Consider the following 21,462-nt stretch of genomic DNA (forward strand, 5'->3'; position numbering starts at 1 on the left):
TGCAGAATCTCATGAACAAAATAAACTGACAAAATAGAAGCATGGAACAGACTGACAAATCTCAGAGGGAAGATGGGGTGGGAAGATATTAATCAAATAATTTATATGCATATATGCATGAGCCATGGTCAGAGATAATAGTGTGGTGAAGGCATGGGGAGCAGGTGGGAGTTGGGAGAAGGGAATCAATTGGGGATATCAGTAATATTTTCAACAAAGGTAAAAAAGTAAGTAAATAAAATTTACAATAAAAAAATCACACTCTGCATACAGTGGAAAGACTTTTCTCTAGATTTTGCTCTAAATTTTCTCTAGAGACAGGAATAATTCAAATGACCAGCTTTTATAAAAGCTTGCAAATTCAGATTCATTAGGTATTTCAGAATATGAGGAAGAGGTATTTAAATGTCTTCCTACATATTAATTTATTCATGTGTTCATTTGTGTGTTCATGTATTTGTCCATGTGTGCATCCATCCATCTAGCAAACTTCTAATTAATATCCACCATCGGTTCAGCCATGTGTTGGGTTGCTGGAGAGAAAAAGATGAATGCAATGGCATAGGACCTTCCTAACTTCTTGCTCTAAGTTGAAGCAGGTAAGGTCATTTGGACCAGACTGTGAAAGAGTTATCCTTTGCTAACATGTTCAGATTTCAGCCTGAAGGCAATAGAAAGTCAGTGGGTGTCTTTAAGCAGATGAATCACCTAATTGGAGTTATTATTTGGAGGCACAATATAGTGTACATGACTGACTAGTTTGGGGAAAGATCAAGATGGATGAAAACCAGCCTTGTACTACTAGCTTTTATAAGTTAAGTGTTCCCTTTTTACAAAGGATCAAGCATGCAAGGTGAGTAACATGTCCAAGGATATATATACATACATAGAAGAGGCAAAGAGGGATTCCAACTCTGACTAGTTTGCTCCCATAGCTCATGCCCCCTCCCCTGTATATACCATGCTTCCGGTTACAGTGGTTCAGGTGAGAGGGCCTGGAGCACAACAGTGCAGTGAGGAATCAAAGGAGAAGCCAGCTTTGGGAACTGATGGGAAGTACTATGGGCATAATTGAATGACTGAGGGGTTGGGCAGGGGTGGGGGTGGAGGGACAGGCAGAAGGTAAAAATGGTAACTTCATGAAGATTAGAAACTTGAGGAGGAAGAGAGAATGATCTTAGAAGGGCATGTTGGTTTTGAGGTTTGTCTGCTTTTTCCAGAGTAAATACAGTATTAGTAGCAGATAGGGGCTTAAGAAGGATGAACAGGGTGGAATGATTTTGGATGACTAATTTAGGCTGGAATAACCAGGCAAGACTTCATCCCTTTGGGCCTGTCCCCAACAAGAACGGCTGTTCAAATGAAGAATGAAGGTTTCCAAGGTATGAACCAAAATATTTGGTTTAAAAAAATCATAACTTTTCGTTCTGATTTGATGTGGCATTGGAAACACTGATGTAAAGGGGTCATTTGTTCTAGACAAGCTCAGAGTCCAGAGAATTTCTTTGCCACAAAGTCCTCATTATTCTATACTTTTTAGGGTAACTCTATCATTAACAAAAATCGACAACATGAGTATACTTGTATACTTGCAATAGTTTTACCTTATTATCAGACTGAATAAATTGAAAATTTGGCTGACACAAGGTACATCTTTGTTAAATGAAAAAAGCAAGTGGTAGAATAGCTCTACAATACTTCCCTATTACTCTGTTCATCTATCCGCACTGAAAAATTGGGATGAATAAACTCCAGATGCATAACCATGGTGACCTCCTGGGTATGGGATTGCAGGGAGCTTTTACTTTATTTAAAGTAAATGTTAATTTCATTTAACTGTTCATCTTTAACGTTTCTATATTGTTTGAAAAAATATTTTGCAACAACACGGTGTTTTCACAAGCTTAATATTTTACAGGAAAATCACAAAAATTTTTTAGATTAAAATTCTACTTTATAAAAGAATCTATTAACTTTTTAATATCTTCGTAATTAATGGCGTGGGATAAATGAAGAAAAATGAGCACTAATGTTTAGAAAGATGTAGGCAATGATAATTTTTTAAAATATATTTTTATTGATTTCAGAGAGGGACAGAAACATTAATGATAAGAATCACTGATGGGTTGCCTCCTGCACACCCCACACTGCAGATCAAGCCCACAAACTGGGCATGTGCCTTGACTGGAAATCGAGCTGTGACCTCTTGGTTCATAGGTCGATGCTCAACCACTGAGCCACACCAGCCAGGCAGCAATGACAATTTTAAAAGGAGAATGAAAGGGGCAGAGGGCTAACTGCATTACCAGGAATGGTGGAATGACTTGTCTTGGTAGCATTAATAAAGGCATAAATGTTAGTAATGATTTCTTTCTTCTCTGCACGTTGCTAAATTAATAACAACATGCTGGCATGAGCAACCATATTTGGTTGCTTGTTTCTTTGTTTAAATGTATTTTATCTTATTGATTAAAAAATATCCACCACCAATGTTGTGAAATTCAACTTTATTAACCTAAATTAAAAGATGTTTTATGACAAAGCCCAGATAAGTAAAACTATCTTTTTCTTTTCAGATCTAAAATGAATCTTGTATGGTAACAAAGCAAAACTAACTGAGTGAGCCAGAATAGAGACATTTAATTACTGAAGACATTTTTACTTTTTACTGTCCTTTCATGTGGCTCAAATTCATTGAATCCTGCTAAAACTCTATCCCTGTTATGTCCTAAAAATCATGTCACAAAAGTGTTCATCAGTTCGACTTTCACCAGGAGAAATCATTAGTATGTGAATGAGCTCAGTTATTGAGCAGATGTATTGAAGAGAATTGAGTTATTAGAAAATTCATGTGTTTTCACTTTACTTGTCCTTTCTCATGTATGTGTCTGTATTGTGCCTGCGCACTGGAAAGTTAGAGGCTTAAAGGGTTGAAACTCACAAAGAGTTCTTTTTATAAACATTTCAGTTATCAGATTTGGACACCACAGGAGGCCCTGCTAACTAAATCTCTCTTGTCACTGGCCGCCTGCTCATGTTCTTGGAGTGTCGCCAGCAGGTTCTATATCTGATTCCACTCTAGTGTGAGCATGTTTTATCAACCCAAGCTGGAGATTCTGAACAACAGAAAAGCTAGACACCTGGGTGCAACGCAAAAGCTGACTGTGCAGGAGCAGTAACCGTCTGTCCACATTCTATAGCTTTGGGGAAGTATTTCTTCTCCTCAGATACTAGCAGTCCCTATCTGGGGGGTTTCTGAAGGAATTGGATCTATACCTGCATGGCTAAAAATAACTTTCAAGGATGGGAGTGATCACAGTGACCATTTACCCAGCAGCCCACGGACCCAGCAGTTTGGCAGTGTGGAAAGAGGGTGATGGTTTCTGCTGTCATATTCCTAGATGTCTGAACAATGACATTGATGGTTACCAGAAAGATTGTGGCTTGGACTGTATTTCTAAACCTTAACATTTACTTTTTTTTCATGCCTATCAAAGCAGCCACTGACTGCAGAAACATCAGGTGTGTTTGGAAGCAATCACCTGCTTTGTTACTCCGCAGGGACCTATATCAGTTTGGAGTTGTTGGCTATCCATTCTTTCCTTAATTGGTTAAAGTCTGGATTTCTCATCTTTCTAACTCTGGTATCACCAAAAAAATACTCCTATCGAGGTCTCAGATAATTTCATATTGGCTGCTGTGTCAGAAACTAGCTACCTTCAGCCAAAACCATATTCTCTTCTTGAATACAAATTAGCTGCTTATTGCCCAGACTCCCTTAGTATGGGCTAGGAGACATGTTCTCAACCAATGGAATATGTTTCCGAATTCCAAGTCAAGGGAATGAAGAAGTATGTGTGTCTTGTCCACCTGCTTCTTTCTCATTTGCCGCCTGAATGCAGAGACTCCAAGGTCTCACAGGAGGGTGGAGTCACGAGGAGATGGAAGGTGTTTGGGTACCAAAATGACTTTGTGGAGGTCCGTGACTAATCAGGAACATTTGTATTATAATGTTAGATAACAAAGAAATCAACTTTTATTAAGAGCCCAGAAATATATATTAGTATTACATAGCAAATATAGCTGCTGTCACTCATACAACAGTTATTATAGACTATAAATCTACTATGTGCCAGGCACTCTTTTAGAGGTTTACAAGAGCCAGACACTGTGCTAGGTGCTAGGGATACACAAAAGAAAAGACACATTCTTAGTCCTCAATGAGCTCAACTCATCAGTGAAGAAATAAGCAATTATAGCACAATAAGGGAGTGCTTATAATGTATTATATTATGTACAGGGAACAGAGATATCAGGGAAGAAATATCTACAAATGCCTAGGAAGAACTGAGATGTATCAGACATGGTGGAAATAGGGCCAGGAGAGGATAATTGGAGAGTTATTCCATGACAAGGCATGAGGGCATGATTGTTTGGGCATTAGCAATGTTCAAGAGGGACTGGGATGTGAAGTCCAACAATAGGAGTGGATGGAGACAAGAGTGGAGAGGTGGCATTACAAAAATTTATAGGCAGGTCCTATAGGCCTCAGGGAGGTGTGTGGAGTTTAAGCCAGGTGATGGGGAAATCACAAAAATACCCATTCCTCTCCACCCTCGATCATCACCTTCATGGCAGCAGATTATCTTCCAAGCCCTTGACTCTGATTTACATCGACCTGGGGGATGTTAGGGCACATAATACAAAGATAGGTTTGAAATTTGCTTGCATAGTTAAACTTACTCTCTTGTTTCTGCCTTTCACCGAGAAAACCTGCCTCAGGTGGCCACTGGTCTAAGGGCAGCCAGAGACCCGTGAAATAGACCTGCACCCACGCTGAGGCTGGGAGGCAAGCCCAGCAAAGCCCAGCAAACCCCAGCCCTAGTCAACTGAACTTCAGCCAACTCAAGGCTCTCTGAACCCCATCTTTCTGTTTTTATGAAGCCTTCTTTACATAGGCGCCATTGATTACATTATTGGCCATTGAAGATTGATTCAGCTTCCAGCTCTCTCTCCTCCCTAGAGGTCAGGGGGTGAGACTAAAAGTTCCAACTCTCTCTCTAATCACATGATTGGCCTCCTGACAACCAGCCCCCATCTTCAGCTGCTTTCCAAAAGTCACCTCATTAACATAACAAAAGACACTCTAATCATTTAGAAAATTTCAAGCGTGTTAGGAAGTCTGTACCAGGAACAGAACACCATGATCGCAGGATACAACTGTTATTCACATTTGTATCTCAAGCACTTAGACTAGTTTCTGGAATGTAAATATTGGTTGCCTGATTGATCCCTGGTTAATACAGACTGGAGAGTTGGCTACTAACCACTGCTTCCAAGGTTTAGGCTTCCAGATCAAATTTTCTGAAGCACATACACATTCACATTTCTCCAAGACTTTCTGCTCTGCACACACACTGTGCGCAGTAACAGTGCATAATAATAAAATCACTTTTCTAAGAAGTTATAAAAATATTTGATTTGGGCTTTGTGACTCTGCCAAAAAAAGTCAAGGGCAGATGCTTTATATTCAGAATTTTCTCTAAACCTCAAGGCCCTTTTTAGTTCTGTGATGGCTAACGAAGATGCCAGGTGGCATTGTCATCTCAGGGTCGATTCTGAATGATTTAATACAAGTGGACAAGCCGGAGCCCCACAGCGACCTACAAAGGCACAGGTGTTCCACTAGCAACACAGGGTCTTCTAGCCGCCACTGTTTGCAAGCCTTTCATAGGTATTAACGTTGGAATTAGAAAGGGAGGGCTGAGCTCGAAGTTCAGCCTTGAAATGAAGATTGGTTTGAAATCAAAGAGCTTCTAATGGACCAAATGGAAGGGACACAGACATGTGTGTCCTTCAGAGGTGCTGTGTGCTGTCTCCACGTGGAAAATGGATCCTCAGGCTTCCTGGCAGCCCACCTCATGAAAGCTGGCCCTCAGGGGCAGCGACTGCCTCTGTTTTACCAGTAGCGGAGCTCAGGTTTGCATTCTTTGAAGGCGAAGCCCCGAGCAGTAGTGATGCTGCAAAAGTACTCAACTCTTACTTTAGATTTTTGGGCAGAGAGAGAGAGAGAGAATTACCATTTCTCTGTAAGAGTCTGTGTTTAAGTTGAACTGGAGCCTTAATGTCTGTCTTGGAAGGATCGGACCTTCTGAAATAGGGTTCTATCCAATTCAAACGGGGCATTGTAGAGATTGGCAGCAGGATCCCTCCTGGGGCTTCTGGCTTCGCACACTCAGAACTTGCTACCTGTTCCATGGTGGGATTTTCAGCCAGGAAAGACCTGGACATTGAATGTTGTTCTTGGCTGAGGGTGGGACGAACCCCGTTTTCCAGGAGAAGGTAGGAAAACAAATCAGTCGACTGCAGCATAGAAAAAAAGATGGGGGCACAGGCAGGGGAGCAGTGTCGAGATCTGGCTGGGAGGGAATTAGCAAGAAAGGAGAAGAAACTGTAGTAAGAATATGATAAAAACGGCAGTTTACATGCATTTTTTTCCAGGAGATTTTTTTTCCCAATTACAATTTACGTCCAATATTTCGTATTGGTAAGACAATCATATGCTTTACAAAGTGATCTCCCCCCATGTTTCCAGTACCCACCTGGCACCACACATAGTTATTTTTCCCACTGATTTCAAGAGAAAGTGGGAGAAAGGAGGGAGAGAAGAGAAAGAGAGAGAAGGGGAGAAGGAGGGGAAGAAACATCAATTGGTTGCTTCCCACATGCACCCCTACCAGGGCTGGGGAACCTGTAACCCAGGTACATGCACCTGACAGGGAATCAAACCCCCTACTCGAACCCAAGACCCTTGGGTCCGCTGGCCAACACTCTAACCACGGAGAAAACCCAGCCAGGGTACTGTGTACTCCTTTATCACTTCACCTTTTTCACCCACCCTCTACTCCCCCTACTTTAGTCTTTTCTCTGTATCTGAGTCTGTTTCCATTTTGTTTGCGCATGCATATTTTAAACCTTCATTTGGGTTAAATCTTACAAGTGAAACAAAATTCTGCCCTTCGATCCTTTTAAAGATGGCAGTGTTACTTCATGACCACCAGCCCTAGTCTCTGGGCAGCCCATGGCCCGTATATCTAAACTGAGAGACATTATTTATCAATCTGGCCAGCCACACTCCTCAGCACTCACTTTGTAAATTTAGAGGAGAAATTGGAATATGGAAGGAAAGGATTGCATTCTGGGCAAAGGATGGCTTTAAAGACTTGCTTTATGTTGGCTCATCCGCTGGGTCCCGATTGAACCCAAGATATCCCACACCTGGAGGTGTGAATAGGCTCTGACAACAGCGTTGCTCTGCCCATCCAGGAGGTCTTGCAGTGAGGAGCTCCCTACTGTGGCCCAGCCCTGTCAAGGAGATGGCACCAGACTTTTGCACAGTATCTCACTTGTGGCCACTTCTGCTAAAGGATGTGATGAACCAGTAATTACAGTGAGTACATATGTCCAATAATCCTACAATGTGGCGTATGCATTCCTAAAAAAGAATCCCTCTGCGATGGAATTTTGCGCCCCCAAAATAATAGGACGTATGGGAAAATGGAGTTGTGGCAGAAAACTCAAACACTGACCCATCATGTAAGTGATACAAGAAAACTACCACAATTTTAATTTAAGCATCTTAAGTTCTTCATAAAGACACATTCTATTAAATATAGAATGTTATTTTGAGAAGACATGAAGTTTGCCTGGTAGAGGTGTTTATAATTTTTCAAATGAAATGGGGTAGATGGCTCTGATTTCTTGTCTTGTGTCTCCGTTCCTCCAAACTGGCTTAAAACAGAAATCCAACTCCCATGGTTGTGTTCTTTGCGCTCCACATACAGAAGCTGTCCTGTGGCCCCAGATGAGATCAGATGGCACAACTGCTCTCATGCTGCTTGAGGCTGCAGTTATCTTCAGCCAACTGCAGAGGAGGCCTTTCCCATTTTCAGTTACCAGGAGAGCGGGTAATTATTGGAAGTTAAGATGAAGCCCTCTGTTGCTTTCGTTATCAGCGGTGTCTCCTCTGTTCATCATTGTATCACTTTGGGCCAACTGGGCATTGCAATGTCACATTTTCTTACTTCGAAACATTGCAGTACTTGAGGCTCCTTTTGCCTTACTACTTCTAATATGGACACGTCCTCAGGTTTTACTGAGAAAACTGCCACCGGCAGTGCACTTGGCTTTGGTGAAGTGGAGAGATAAGGTGTTTCGCATTATTCTCCCACAGGTGATTATGATCGGCTGGATGCTTTTCACATTTACCTGGTGTTACCCAATAGCGCCGCACACTGGCTCCTGGTGGAAAATTGTGTATGAGCAAGTACCTCTTTGGTTTTAATGACTTAATTCTTTATGTGCACCAATTTTCACATTACAGACATACATAGTAACAGAATATATACATCAGTTTGCGTTTCCTTCCCAAATGATTCTTGAAATGATTAGGGTTTCCTTCTTTTTCTGCAAGCATTTTTATTTTTTAAGGTTCTCTTCTGTTTCATCTCTTCATTTTACTTCGATCCTATTGGCTCAGGCTGTCTTCCTCCCTCAGGCTGCTGGGTCTCCTTCACCAGCGTTGTGGTTTTACTTGGCTGCTTGTAGATGCGGTCTCTTAGGGCATGTGCAGGTCAGGCTGGTAAACATTCAAGCAATGGCAAATGGGCTGTTGATTTGGTGCTAAAGCCTCTCTGCTCTGGTTCTCTCCAAAAGCAAAATGGAGTTAGTTCCTAACAGCAGGGAGGAGCATTCATTTGCCAACATAGAGCTCCAGTGTAGGTCTCTATCGGTCTGTAGGATCAGCAGTCCCCCCTCCCCGACCCCCAGCAAGCAAGGTTGACGATTGAATATTTAATATTATGATGCTTGGGCTCAATATTCTTATAGAACATTTTATCTCACCTCTTCAAATCCTGCAGTTTTGTTGGAAACAAGGACTTTCTTCCATGAGCGTTTCTAAACCAAGAACTGTGTATCAGGGAGGATGCTTAGGATGCATGAGACAAAAATTCCTCCTGGTTAAAGCTGCTGCCCCAGGAGCTTGGGGCTTGTTTCCTATGGGTGCCCAACTAAGATGACCATGTCAGAGGTCAGGGGTGAAGTAGGGGTACAGCTTTTTGGTCCGACACTTTTTATCTTTATTATTTCCTTTGTTTTTGGTCCGACAGTTTAAATCTAACTGCCATTTCGCTGTGAATGGCAGATGTTGACCTGTACCAGGTTATGCTTGTGTTATTACAGAATTTGTGATACGTAAATATAAATACACTTTTTCTCATCTATCAATGGCTAAGGCCATGGGCTTTTGAGCCAATCAACCCGGATTTAAATCAGTTCTGTGACCTTGATAAGGAGAGGATAACACTATATACATTATAGGGCTGATGTATGGTGTAAGTAAATTAATTTATGTAAAGCAGTTGTGCCCTGCACACCAGCAGGTGGTTTCTAGCAACACTTCATGTTTAATGCCAGCTACTGAAACATACATCAGAGGCCACACATTACCACATCAGCAACTCTGACACCCAGGTGCACATATTTACAATCTCTCTATAGTTCCTTTCCACTCTGCAGTGGCCTGTACACTCTTTGCTGGGGCATGTGTTGGGAGAAGATGTGTAATTTCTGTTTTCCCGATGCTTAGCACTATGCCTGGCATGTAGCAAGCATTCAATACACTTTGCTGAATGGATGGGAAAGATGGTCTGAAATCCACCCCTTAATTGGGTAGGGCAGTGGACAGCAAACTGCGGCTCGGAACCGCAGCTCGCGAGCCACATGGGGCTCTTTGGCCCCTTGAGTGTGGCTCTTCCACAAAATACGGGCTCTTCCACAAAATACCGACTTCTGCGCATGGGCCACGAAGTTTCAGTCACACTGTACGTGCCCGCCCCCACGTGGTATTTTGTGGAAGAGCCACACTCGAGGGGCCAAAGAGCCACATGTGGCTCATGAGCTGCGGTTTGCCGACCACGGGGCTAGGGCAAGAGAAAGGAAAACAAGAAAGAAAAAACATCATAAAAATGGCCAAATACAGTGGCTTAGCAATTAATTTCTAGAGACCAGATTTTGCTGGATTATTCCAGCAGCTCAATCGAAGTGCCCAGGACAGAAGTGAGTAGGAGCCTATGGAGGTACAGAGACATGGCACAGAGGTCTGCAAGCAGCACAGAGCCGGCAGTGAGGTTTCTAGGGAAGAGTTAGGCATTACTTTGTTATTTTGGCATCATGGGAACCAGGAGGCTAGATGGGGAAAGGATGGTAGTAGTTTGTAAATACTTCAGGGGAAATCTTACCCTGCTGAGAGGATGGGTCAATTTAGAAGGACAGGAGGTTAGATAAAGTAGTCATGGAAGGAAAAGTGAAGGTGGCTCTCTTCCCAGTAGGCAGGAAGAGTGGTGGGAAACTTGAGGAAATGTGCACAGATGGGTCCTTATTAGCAACTTTCACTGCAATGCTACCCAGGACTTGTTTTTTTCATAAATGCAAAATGGAATAGTTAGCCAACTTTATTCTTATCACTACTGATAACATTCAAATCCAATTTACATGACAGCAGTTCTATAAAATAATGTATTCTATTGCAATTTCCTGTAGAAGGAAGATCCCTTCCTGACCTTTCTCCACCACCTTTCAGCGCCCATAACAGCTTCCACCCCAATGCAGGAGCGCTTCACTTGGCCCTGCAGGTCAGGGGAAACTCATCAGGAAGAAGTTTCAATCACCTCATTGTGATTTTCTGCAATTTTCATTTCTTTATAGCCGGTAATCTTCAGGTCTGAAACAAAAAAATCAACATTTATGTCTTCGTGAATCATTATTTCATTTTCACTCGCCTGATGAAGGAAGATTATTGCTCCAATTTCACATGACTTTAACTATTCATCGAGAAACATCTACAGACATTATTTTCTAAGTTTTTGGTGAAAAACACTAAAGCCAAATCCTACCAAGTAGAATGGTTAAGTGCAGATGGTTAATTTGCCACCAGGGGTGGTAGTGGTGCACAATATTATGGCCAAGGGACTAGATACTTTCAAAACACTGCATCTCAATAACATGAAACAAATACATCTCAAAAATGCAGAGGTTCAAATTAGAACATGGGAATGATAGAGGCCAACACATTTACATTATCTTGAAAATGGGACATTTCTACAAAAAAAAATATCTTCAGGAAAAATCTTTTGGGAAAGTCTAGTTTTCATTGTAAAATGGTGGGAAATCCATTTGGTTTGTGAATAAAATAAAACATAAAGCTATAAAACACATAGTTTATGATACAGTTTAATTAGAGACACTTAATATTATTTGCTCCATTAAGATAATTTATTTTCTAAGGGAAAAAAGCATCTGAATTTCCATTGTAAGTCCATAAAATTGGGTATAAGTGTAATAAATCTCAAAAGTATTTTATTCTTCTCCCTTAGGTCTTATGTCTTCTCTTCTTCTTTTTTAAAAATTTATCTTTATTGCTAAAGTATTACAGATAGGTCTTATGTCTTTTTATTCCTAAATCATATTTCTCAGTATCATGCTTACTCCAACAAAGTATTTAAGACTAGAATAAAATTTGGATAGAAGAGTAATCTTAAAAACAGTAAAAGGTTGGTTTGATTGAGTTTTAAGTCATTTCCATTGTATAGATGAGATTATTTAGAGTTAACCATTCCAGGAAATCCGGTGACATCACATATTCCTTGAACTAAAGGCTGTCCAGGTAACAGTGAGGCAGAGTAATGCTGCCTTTACACTCATTTCTCCTGGCCCTGCACCACCAGCCTGATTAGAAAAAGTTTAACAGTGCATTTATTTTTTTTAAATATATTTTTACTGATTTCAGAGAAGAAGGGAGGGAGAGATAGAAACATTAATGATGAGAGAGAATCACTGACTGACTGCCTCCTGCACACTCCCTACTAGGGATCAAGGTGGCAACCCAGGCATGTGCCCTGACCAGAAATGTGACCTCCTGATTCATAGGTCGACACTCAACCACTGAATCACACCAGCCTGGCTCAACAGTGCTTTAAGGAAAAAAAAATTAAACTCAAAAGACTTAAAAATTTGTTTAAATCATATTATTGTTCATTCAATTAAAACTAACAGAAATTGTTACATTCAATTATTGCATTAAAATCTTAAATTCTGCCGAAACCGGTTTGGCTCGGTGGATAGAGCGTCGGCCTGCGGACTGAAGGGTCCCGGGTTCGATTCCGGTCGAGGGCGTGTACCTGGGTTGCGGGCACATCCCCAGTGGGAGATGTGCAGGAGGCAGCTGATCGATGTTTCTCTCTCATCGATGTCTCTAACTCTATCTCTCTCCCTTCCTCTCTGTAAAAAATCAATAAAATATATTTTTAAAAAAAAATCTTAAATTCTGTTGGCTAATATAGTAAATGATTTGGTTTTGATCATTTAAAGAGAGATTGCTTTTTATTTTAACAACTAGTTCTAATCTGTTCATATCCAAAAGAACAGTTTAGAACAATTTAGAATGCCTAATTTGAGCAAAATTCAGCACTGGAAATACTGAGGTATATGGTTTGAGCCAATGCTGAGCTGGTTAAAATGAATGGGAAAGTTGGAATGTAACCTTGCTCCCAGGTCCAGCTAATACTGAAGAGCAGCGAATTAAGTTAAATCTTGTAGGAAAATGTTACATGACTAGATGAGCATGAAATTATGGAAAATCTTGAAGATGTCTAGATCCTTGCTCCTTGGGTTTTGAAAAGGTAAAAACCCTTCTCCACTGTCTGTAATGAAGTCTCTGATCTGAAGCACATTTTCTAAAGGCAGAGGGAAAAACAGGATTTTTCTGGATATGAATTTAACAAAAACTAGAAATCTGTAACTGTTTAGGATTAAAGGCTTTTGCATCAGAGGGCATGCACTAGGCTTGCATCTCTGCTGTGTCCTAGAGCTATACTGGACAGGACATTCTCCAGGTTGCCTTTCCAGTGCTAATGTTCTGGCATCTGGAACCCTCTTTTCTTTCTCCAGAGCTGCCTGGATTACCTGTAAAACAACCTAAACATAATCCTACTTTCAGGGAAGAGAATTCTAGGGCCGATCGTGGTTGTCCTCATACCTCCTCCCTTTCATCCCTACCACCCTCTCTCCCTTGTGGTCCCACTTCTAATAGCACTTTCTGTGAAGGGCATTAAACACTATGAACAAGGGTTTTTCATAATAAACATCTGTTTTCAAGCATTTATTGATGCTGAAACTTTCCACATTTAGTTTCTCTACAAAGGTGAGGATTTTGCTTAAAATAAAACAGTACTGACTTAATGTGTGAGACATAAAAATCCATTTTTTTTTTTTTTTTGGTTTGGTTTTATCACTGTGGATAATTTGAAGCAATTCTAGTTGAAAATTTTCACATACCTAGTTTTTCCTAAGAAAGTTCTCTTACAGAATTTTAAAAAAATGAAAACAAAGAGCTTAAAATGATCCAAGTTTTATTTTTAACCTACATAATGAAACATTTCCATTACAGTGCTAACAGTATGATTTCCATGATTATTGTGGTTTTGTAATGTGTTGGCAAAACTGCAATGACTATGGAAATAATTATCGATAGTAATGAAATAAGCTAACCATTTGAAAGCTATAATCTCAGCAAATTTTGAAAAAAAGGATAGTGCTGTTGTTGTTTCTTTGAGAAATAAATTCTAAGTGAGCACACTATACACTTACACAGGGCAAACACACATCTACTCTGTACCATCAAAAAGCCCAAAATGTAACTTCATAACATATAACATTTATATGTATATCCATAAGATGTAAAAGTACTAAGCTATCAAGTGTATCCATTAATTTAAGAAGTGAGGTATTTAGGCAATACTTCTCATATGAGAAAATGGATTTTAACTATCAAAAAGTATTTACAGTTTTCTCAAAAATTAGTTCTTTCCTTCTTGTTTGCCATTGTTTTGAAAATGACTAAACAACTACATAAAAAAATCTCATGTTTGCTGAAGTTAGGCCTGAGAGAATTTTGTAAGTAATTTAAAATAATTTAAATTAAATTCTAACAATGGTAGCTTTTAATTAAGATTTAAAAAATGTTGTCAATCACCAACTGGGTTCAATGCTTAGTTTGACAATTATTATTGTTGTTCAAAAGCTTTCTGTCTAGTAGAAAAACTAATATTTAACCAAAAGCTAATGATAATTCCAATTACAAAATGTACATTTTTATATTATGAAAATATTTCAAGTTTTATTGCTAGGGAAACAAAAAAACAAAACAAGCTATTTTTGTGTCCATTTATTTATGATGCAATCCAGGTACATCTGTTTGAGTCAAGTCTCTGCAGATTCACCAGCAGATCCTTCTTGGTTAAATTCCAGTTACTACATTCGAAAAAAAGATTATATTCTTGGCTTAGCTATTTTGGGTGGAACAGAAGCATATTTTAAGCAAGTTCCTTCTCCAAAATGAGGAAAAAAAATTTTTCCTTATGAAAGCAAATGTACTAGTAATAAGAAATCCCATTTTCAATGGACGGCATTGCATGATACCTCAAATAATTTAATTCTAGTGAACATAATAACATTCAATTCTACAACTTTATGACATTGCAAATAACTAAAATGGCATAGTCCATTAAGGTAGTCACTAGCCACATGAGGCTATTGAAATTTAAATTAATTAAAATTACATATAATTAAATATTCAGCTCCTCAGGGTAAGTACTCAAGATCTACATGTGGCCAAGAGCTACTACAGTAGACAGCTCTGATTTGGAGCTTTTTCATCATTGTGGAAAGTTCTGTTAGTCCTGAACTAAAAGATTATCTGTTTCTTAGATAATTTTTGGATAATCCAAAAATGCAAACTTTTTCCTTATTACATACATTCCACAGTAATAAAAACTAACTAGATTTGATGTTAGCTCTAAAGTGCAGAATAAAATATTAACTGATTTATGTTTAGTAACTAGTACCCATATCATAATATATCCTCAAATTTTAATAAGTTATACATACCTAATTATTTTGGTGACACAAGTTAATATATAGGATGGGGCAAAAGTGGGTCTACAGTTGCTCAGATGGAAAATAATGCATCAATTCATAAGTAATAATACAAGAATAAACTCTGTGTTTTGCATACTCACAAACTGTAAGCCTACTTCTGCCCCACCCTGTATGTGTTGTGGTTACTTGTGAGGAAAGATCACAACTTTAATAGCATTAAGGAGAGCCTGGTATCTAGTGCATATTCCTGCTACAAGGAAACCTGGAATGAAAAGAAAGGGTGAGGGACTTATTTCATGCAGAAGTAACAGCAGAACAAGGGCAAGGAAGAGTTAAATTGGACAAAAAGACTGCCAGTCTTAAGCAGTCTGCTGTTGCTTGAACAGTGCAGTGGAGTGGGAAGAATTTAAGCTGAAAAGATAGGGAAGAGCCAGGTCATGGAGAGATGGAAGACCAGGCAAAGAAACCTGGAAGCAATCAGATGAGACAGAGTATGTCAAATCTAAGCAGCTTTCCAGACCTGAGGTACAGGGAACTGTACAGAAAAGAGGGAGTTTTTTGTTTTTCAATTTGGATTAAGATTATAAGTATCTAGGATTAAGGACTTTTTAATACATAATAGTATCAGCTTAGTGAAGCAATCTGGAAAATGGAAAATCACTTTGTTTTAAGTAATGACAATTCATTTATCATTCTAAGAGACCACAATTAATCCTAATAATGTCACCCCCAAACAAAATATCTGACACTCATAGGCACCTATGAGCACCTTTGCATTTACCTAGCAAGGTCTTAAGACTTAGAAACTATCTACATCTAGAGTTTATTTGCGAGTAGAAGCTGCAAAGGGTATCCAAGAAAGTAAAAAAGAGTTCATTCTTTCCACCTCAAGAGCCTTATCATTTAAGGAAAGAGGGGATACTAAACTCAGCTTAAAAAAACAAACATTAAAAACAAAGACGGGAAAGAGAAAGACTTACGGAGTCCACAATCTCGGGAAAGCCTCTATTTCTTCTTGTGTGTACTCATCTAGACGTCTGGGTACTTTTCGTGGTTGTGGAAGCTCTTCCACTAAATTCTTAAGAATATCTTCTGGTATATCCTGGATTAAATGAAAATTTAGGCTTAAGTTTTCTTAAAACATATTCTTTAGTAATAAATTAGTAATACTTAGTATTAAATAATAAACAAAAGCAGTATTTATAAAGTGAGAAAAAAATAAAATTTGGAAAAATCCCTGAAAAATACATTAGATCAATGAAATAACCATATCTACACTAATAAAAGAGAAAAATGGTAATTGGCGTAAGGAGCTACCAATTTCATTGGCTAATCAGGGCTATATGCAAATTAACTGCCAACTAAGATTGGCAGTTAACTGCCAACAAGATGGCGGTTAATTTGCATATGTAGGCACAATGCAGGGAGGCGAAAGGGAAAGCAGGAAGAAGCCCCCTGCCACTGACAGTGATCTGAAACCCAGGGGGGAGCTAAGAGCTGGGGGGCAGGGCAAAGGCGGCCCTGGGGAGAATGATCGGAGAATCAGGCGCCTTTGCCGCCCTGGCCAGTGATAGCAGGAAGTAGGGGTGGAGCCAGCGATGGGAGCTGGGCACGGTCGAAGCTGGCAGTCCCAGGAGCTAGGGGTCCCTTGCCTGGGCCTAAAGCGGAGCCCACAATCGCGGGGCCGCTGCAGCTGTGGGTCCCCGCTGCCCGGGCCGAACGCCCAGGCCAGAGGCGTTAGGCCTGGGCAGGGGCGGAGCCTGCAACCGCGGGGAGCTGGGGGGGCGGAGCCGGGGATTGGGGGGATATGATGGTCCCCTTGCCCAGGCCTGAAGCCTGGGTCAGAGGCGTCAGGCTTGGGCGGGGGGTGGAGCAAGCGATCAGAGGGAGATGGGGGTCCCCTGCCCAGGCATGATTCCTGGGCCAGAGGCCTCAGGCCTGGGCGGGGGTCAGAGCCAGTGATCGGGGGGAAATGGGGGTCCCCTGTCCAAGCCTGACACCTCTGGCGGAGGCGTCAGGCCTGGGCAAGGGGCCGATCAGGCGATCGGAGGGTGATGGGGGTCTACGCCTCTGGCTGAGGCATCAGGCCTGGGCAAGGGGCAGAGCCAGCAATCGGAGGGGCCTGGGGGTCCCCTGCCCAGGCCTGACGCCTGGGCCAGAGGCATCAGGCCTGGGCTGGGGGCAGAACCAGTGATGGGGGGAAATGAGGGTCCCCTGACGCCCCTCTGTCAGAGGCGTCAGGCCTGGGCAAGGGGCTGATCCTGTGATTGGAGGGTGATGGGGGTCAACGCCTGAGGGCTCCCAGTATGTGAGAGGGGGCAGGCTGGGCTGAGGGACACTCCCCCTCCACACACACACACCCAGTGCACGAATTTCGTGCACCGGGCCCCTAGTAGTAATATATTGCATATTTAAATCTTGACATATTTCTATGATAAATTAGTTGTCTTCAATTCTGAAAACTATGAAGTCACTAAGTTCTATTTAAATATACACACATATGTATAGTTTAATGTATTCCCTTCTTTCAACTTCAAAAAGGCACTGCCTTGGTTCATTCTCACAATTTTTCGTCTGATGAATGCAAGTACTGGGTCTACTACTTCCAGTGCTACAAACTTGTAATCCACACTCCAGAAAAAAACATAATGTCAGTTAGTCCCATAATGATGGTACGTTTGACCTCTTGATTATGGTTGGTGTCTGTCTACCAGATACTTAATATAAAAGTATCTTATCTTTTCTTCTTCAAATAGTATCTTTTCTCTGTGCAATGATGTCTTGAAACAAAATATCCTGTTCTACAATAATATTTTTCCTGATGACTATAGAATATGCTGATAATGGTCACCTTTTAAATGCAGTATCATTCCTACATTTTTTTAGATGACATTCTTCTCTAGAGAAAAGTTTTTTCCTTTTCCAGAAAGGAGAAGACAAATTATAACAAGTTAAAAAAATTTTAGACTGTCATTGTGGGCTCATAGATTTTTGTTTTCTATTCAACATATTTATCACTACTATTCATCTTAAGGCTAATACAGTCATATACGTAGTCAGTAGGCACCAATTCAACCTACCTCTTATGTTTATTTTGGTATTTCTCTATTGGTATTTGAGCATTGCCTTACCTTTTGCTACTTACTATTTAGTATTTTGCATGAGTATACTCTGTAATAAGTTTGTGTTTTTTCTCATTCAGAATCAGAAGGGAACAAGGTTCCTTTTCAACAGGGGACAGCATTTAGAAAATAAGATCCGGGCATTGCTGTGCTTACTTCTGGTCATACTGTCATTTTATTTTATGAACCAGTGGCCTGGTGCATGGATTCATGCACAATGAAAGGAAATTAATTAGAAGAAATATTTTAATATAGTTATTCGCCTTTTATAATAGAAGTGTCAACCAAATTTACGATCGGCAATGACAGATCAAAACACACGTGAGATTGGCACCAGCGAGAGCTTTTTATGTATCATGCATGCGCAAATCAACTTAGCCTTTTATAGATATAGAATAAACTTGTTTAATTAGACCTGCTTTCTGATTTAGCTATACTTTTTCCAGCCCAGGAAGCACCCCAACTTCTCTTTCAGGTAATTGTCAGCAACACAGCAGTAAATATCAACATGAAGCAGATTATTATTGTAGATCACGCAGGGAGAACAAAGGGTAAAATATTTAACTGCAGCAGTGTTTGACTATATTCTGCACAATGAGAAAACCTGAAGTCATTTTCAAGGTCCACCATTTCTTACTTCTTTTCAGTCGGGTCAAGTTTCTAAGCTTTCTAAATCTCCGTTTTCTGGCTAATGAAAAGAAAATAGGATTCTATCGAGTCCCTATCTACCTACTCCAGGACTTCTGTGAGGATCAAATGAGATGAGGCATGGGAAAACGCCTCACAGACATTTGGTTAAACTGTAAAATGTTTGCACCTGGCTATAAAGCAAGTTGTGTTCCTGGGCTGAAGAAATTGCAAGGAGGCTAGTCACTAGGGAGGAAGTCCGGCGTTGCTACGTGACGTCGTTACCTGGCGCCCACAGCGACTGTTTCTGGACTGGGCTGGGCTGTGGGCCGCATTTTGTGCCATGGGGTCTCGACAGCATTGGCTGTGATTTGGTGGGGTGTTGCTCCGGGGTGGTGGTGGGGCCTGTGTCCCACCTGGGGGAAGCCGAGTGTTGCTTTGTCAGCACCAGGTCTGTGGTGCTATTCCTTTGTAAAGTGTGTGTCACGGCAGCTCCTGCTTTGAGCGTCTTCCCCCTGGTGGTTAGTGTGTGTCATAGCAACCGATTAGACGGTCGGAGGGACACTTAGCATATTAGTCTTTTATATATATTTATATATAGAGAGATATATAAAATTTTTAAAAGGTTAAAGTAAAAAAATTATCTAAAAGGTATTCTCCTCCCCAATTCTCATTTCCTTCCCTATTCCTTTCATCTCTTTGTGCCCATGTGCCAGTAAACAGCCAACTTCATTTTCTCATTTATTCTTCCTGTATTTCTTTATGCGAAAAGCAGATATAGTAGATATGTGTGTAAACATTCATATGAATATATGCATGCAAAAGGTGGTAAGTTATCTACATTGTCACCTTGCTTTTTTTCATGTAATAATATATCCTGGAAAAAACATTAATTATCAAGTCACAACGTTTGTCCTTCTATTTTTACAATAGTTCTCAACTGAATGGATATCAAAGTTTATCCAATTTTCTATGAGTAAGCATTTATTTATTTCTATTATTTTACTATAATAAATCATGTAAAAATAGTAACCTTGTATATTTTCAGACTGAAAATGAGATTGCTGGATTGAGCAGGAATCTCTTTATGTATTTTATGAAATGCTTCATAGTTGCCAGATTCCTTGTGGGTTTGCACAATTTTATACTTCCATCAGCAATGCATGAATGCCTTGACAAGAACAAGTGTTGTTAAGCTTTTGAATATTTAACAATCCATTCTTGGGAAAATGGGCTCATTTATTTTATAGTCTGAAATTATTTAAGTAATTTACTGTTCAACTGAACTACCATGAATACTTAAAACATCCCCACTCAAACCTGGCTACCTTAAAACTGGGATAAATAATATTACTTCTGTGTCTTTTAGAAATTATAGTTTATAAAAAAAAAAGCAACAGTATCATCAGAAAGAGAAGTTATTAAATTCTTGTGATTTCATAAAGGCCATTTATACTTTGGTGAAGGACCACAATTATTTTAAAAGAAGAGAAAGTATTTAATTGAGGATAAGTGTCGTTACCAATGACCACTGACTTACCTCATCTGGGAAAAGATGCAGCCTCTCCATCATGGTCCTCCTGTGAAGGTTTTTTGGGAGCATGCCATAAATAGCTAGTTTTACAATCTGGAAAGACACATAGTTAGGGATCAGTAACATACAAATATGACTTGTGATATCCAGAAGGCAGATTTAATTAGACAGTGATGGAAACCAGTGGGCTAAGACAACAGGTATATGAAAGGAAACAAACCGAGACCAGAGTCGTTATGTGGCAGCAATAGAAAAGGAACTTTTACTATTTACACATTACTATTTCTTTAGGCTCTATATTTGTTTAATTTATTTTTTAATTAGCAGAAAGGACAAAAGGAAGAGATTAAAAATATCCTATCTGTGTGCCAATTTTAGCTAGACTAAGAAGTTCTCTAAGCTCTTACAAACACCTATGGCTCAAATATTTATTGCGTAGTGACTAGAGCAGGAAGTTCCCACCTCAAACACTAAGCCTGACCATATAGACAGTTATGACACCGACTTGAGAGGTCGCAAATCTGCAATAGTGGTAATGGCTAACATTCACGGAACTTGCTCTGTGTATAGTGGTCAGTGCATTCATTACATCTGATCTTGTTTACAATGCTGAGCCTCACTTCACAGAGGTGGAAACAGATGTAGTGAGATTATAGAATTCCCCTGATATAATCTATATCATAAAAGGCCTGTGGTCGTCATGACCAAATGAGCAGTGGCTCTCGCGGTGGGCGGGGCGGGGCGCCGGCAGTGTCCGCAGACCATACAAGGCATTGCAGGGCGTGGACATGGCCCTGATGGCAGGCTAGGCTAGGGGACCCTACATGCACACGATTTAATTGTGCGCTGGGCTTCTAGTGTATCTATAAGTGTCCATGCTCGAATTCAAACCAGGCAGTCGAACTCCCAGAACAGACACACAGTACAGGAAGTCACATCTTCATGTGTTTCTCACTATAACTTGCCAGGAAGACAAAAAGTCTCTTTTCTCTACCAAACCCATTACCAATATGGCAAACTAACCTTTCCATGATTTACTTTTCCCCTTTGATGGTTATCCTCACTGTTGGTTTGAGAGTGATGTATGTTTTGTCAAGAGAAGGCCACACAGTGTCACCCTGTGTTCCATACTCTCCCCGGGGCCTCCTGGCATACAGTGTATAGTAATATAAGGTGAGTTCT

The 21,462-nt window shown here is 40.3% G+C and overlaps 1 protein-coding gene across 3 annotated transcripts in view; it reads right to left on the bottom strand.

Moving 5' to 3' along the window:
• Nucleotides 1–4,015: 4,015 nt before the first annotated feature.
• MRPL13 (mitochondrial ribosomal protein L13) overlaps nt 4,016–21,462 on the bottom strand; it is a 31,209-nt gene continuing 13,762 nt past the window's right edge. Inside the window, exons 5-8 of one of the 3 annotated variants that reach the window (XM_081111285.1) lie at nt 20,287–20,373; nt 15,978–16,099; nt 10,731–10,783; nt 4,016–6,419 (exon numbers count right to left, since the gene is read on the bottom strand). In XM_081111285.1, the coding sequence (XP_080967411.1) occupies nt 10,762–10,783; nt 15,978–16,099; nt 20,287–20,373 (231 nt within the window). In that variant the 3' untranslated portion in view covers nt 4,016–6,419; nt 10,731–10,761. Of the gene's footprint in view, nt 6,420–10,500; nt 10,784–15,977; nt 16,100–20,286; nt 20,374–21,462 lie in introns of those variants that run through there. The other 2 variants (XM_081111286.1, XM_081111284.1) reach the window with 2 other exon arrangements.

Source organism: Myotis nattereri, assembly GCF_964212035.1.
Source record: "Myotis nattereri genome assembly, chromosome: 17".
In the NCBI taxonomy this organism is placed as follows: domain Eukaryota; kingdom Metazoa; phylum Chordata; class Mammalia; order Chiroptera; family Vespertilionidae; genus Myotis; species Myotis nattereri.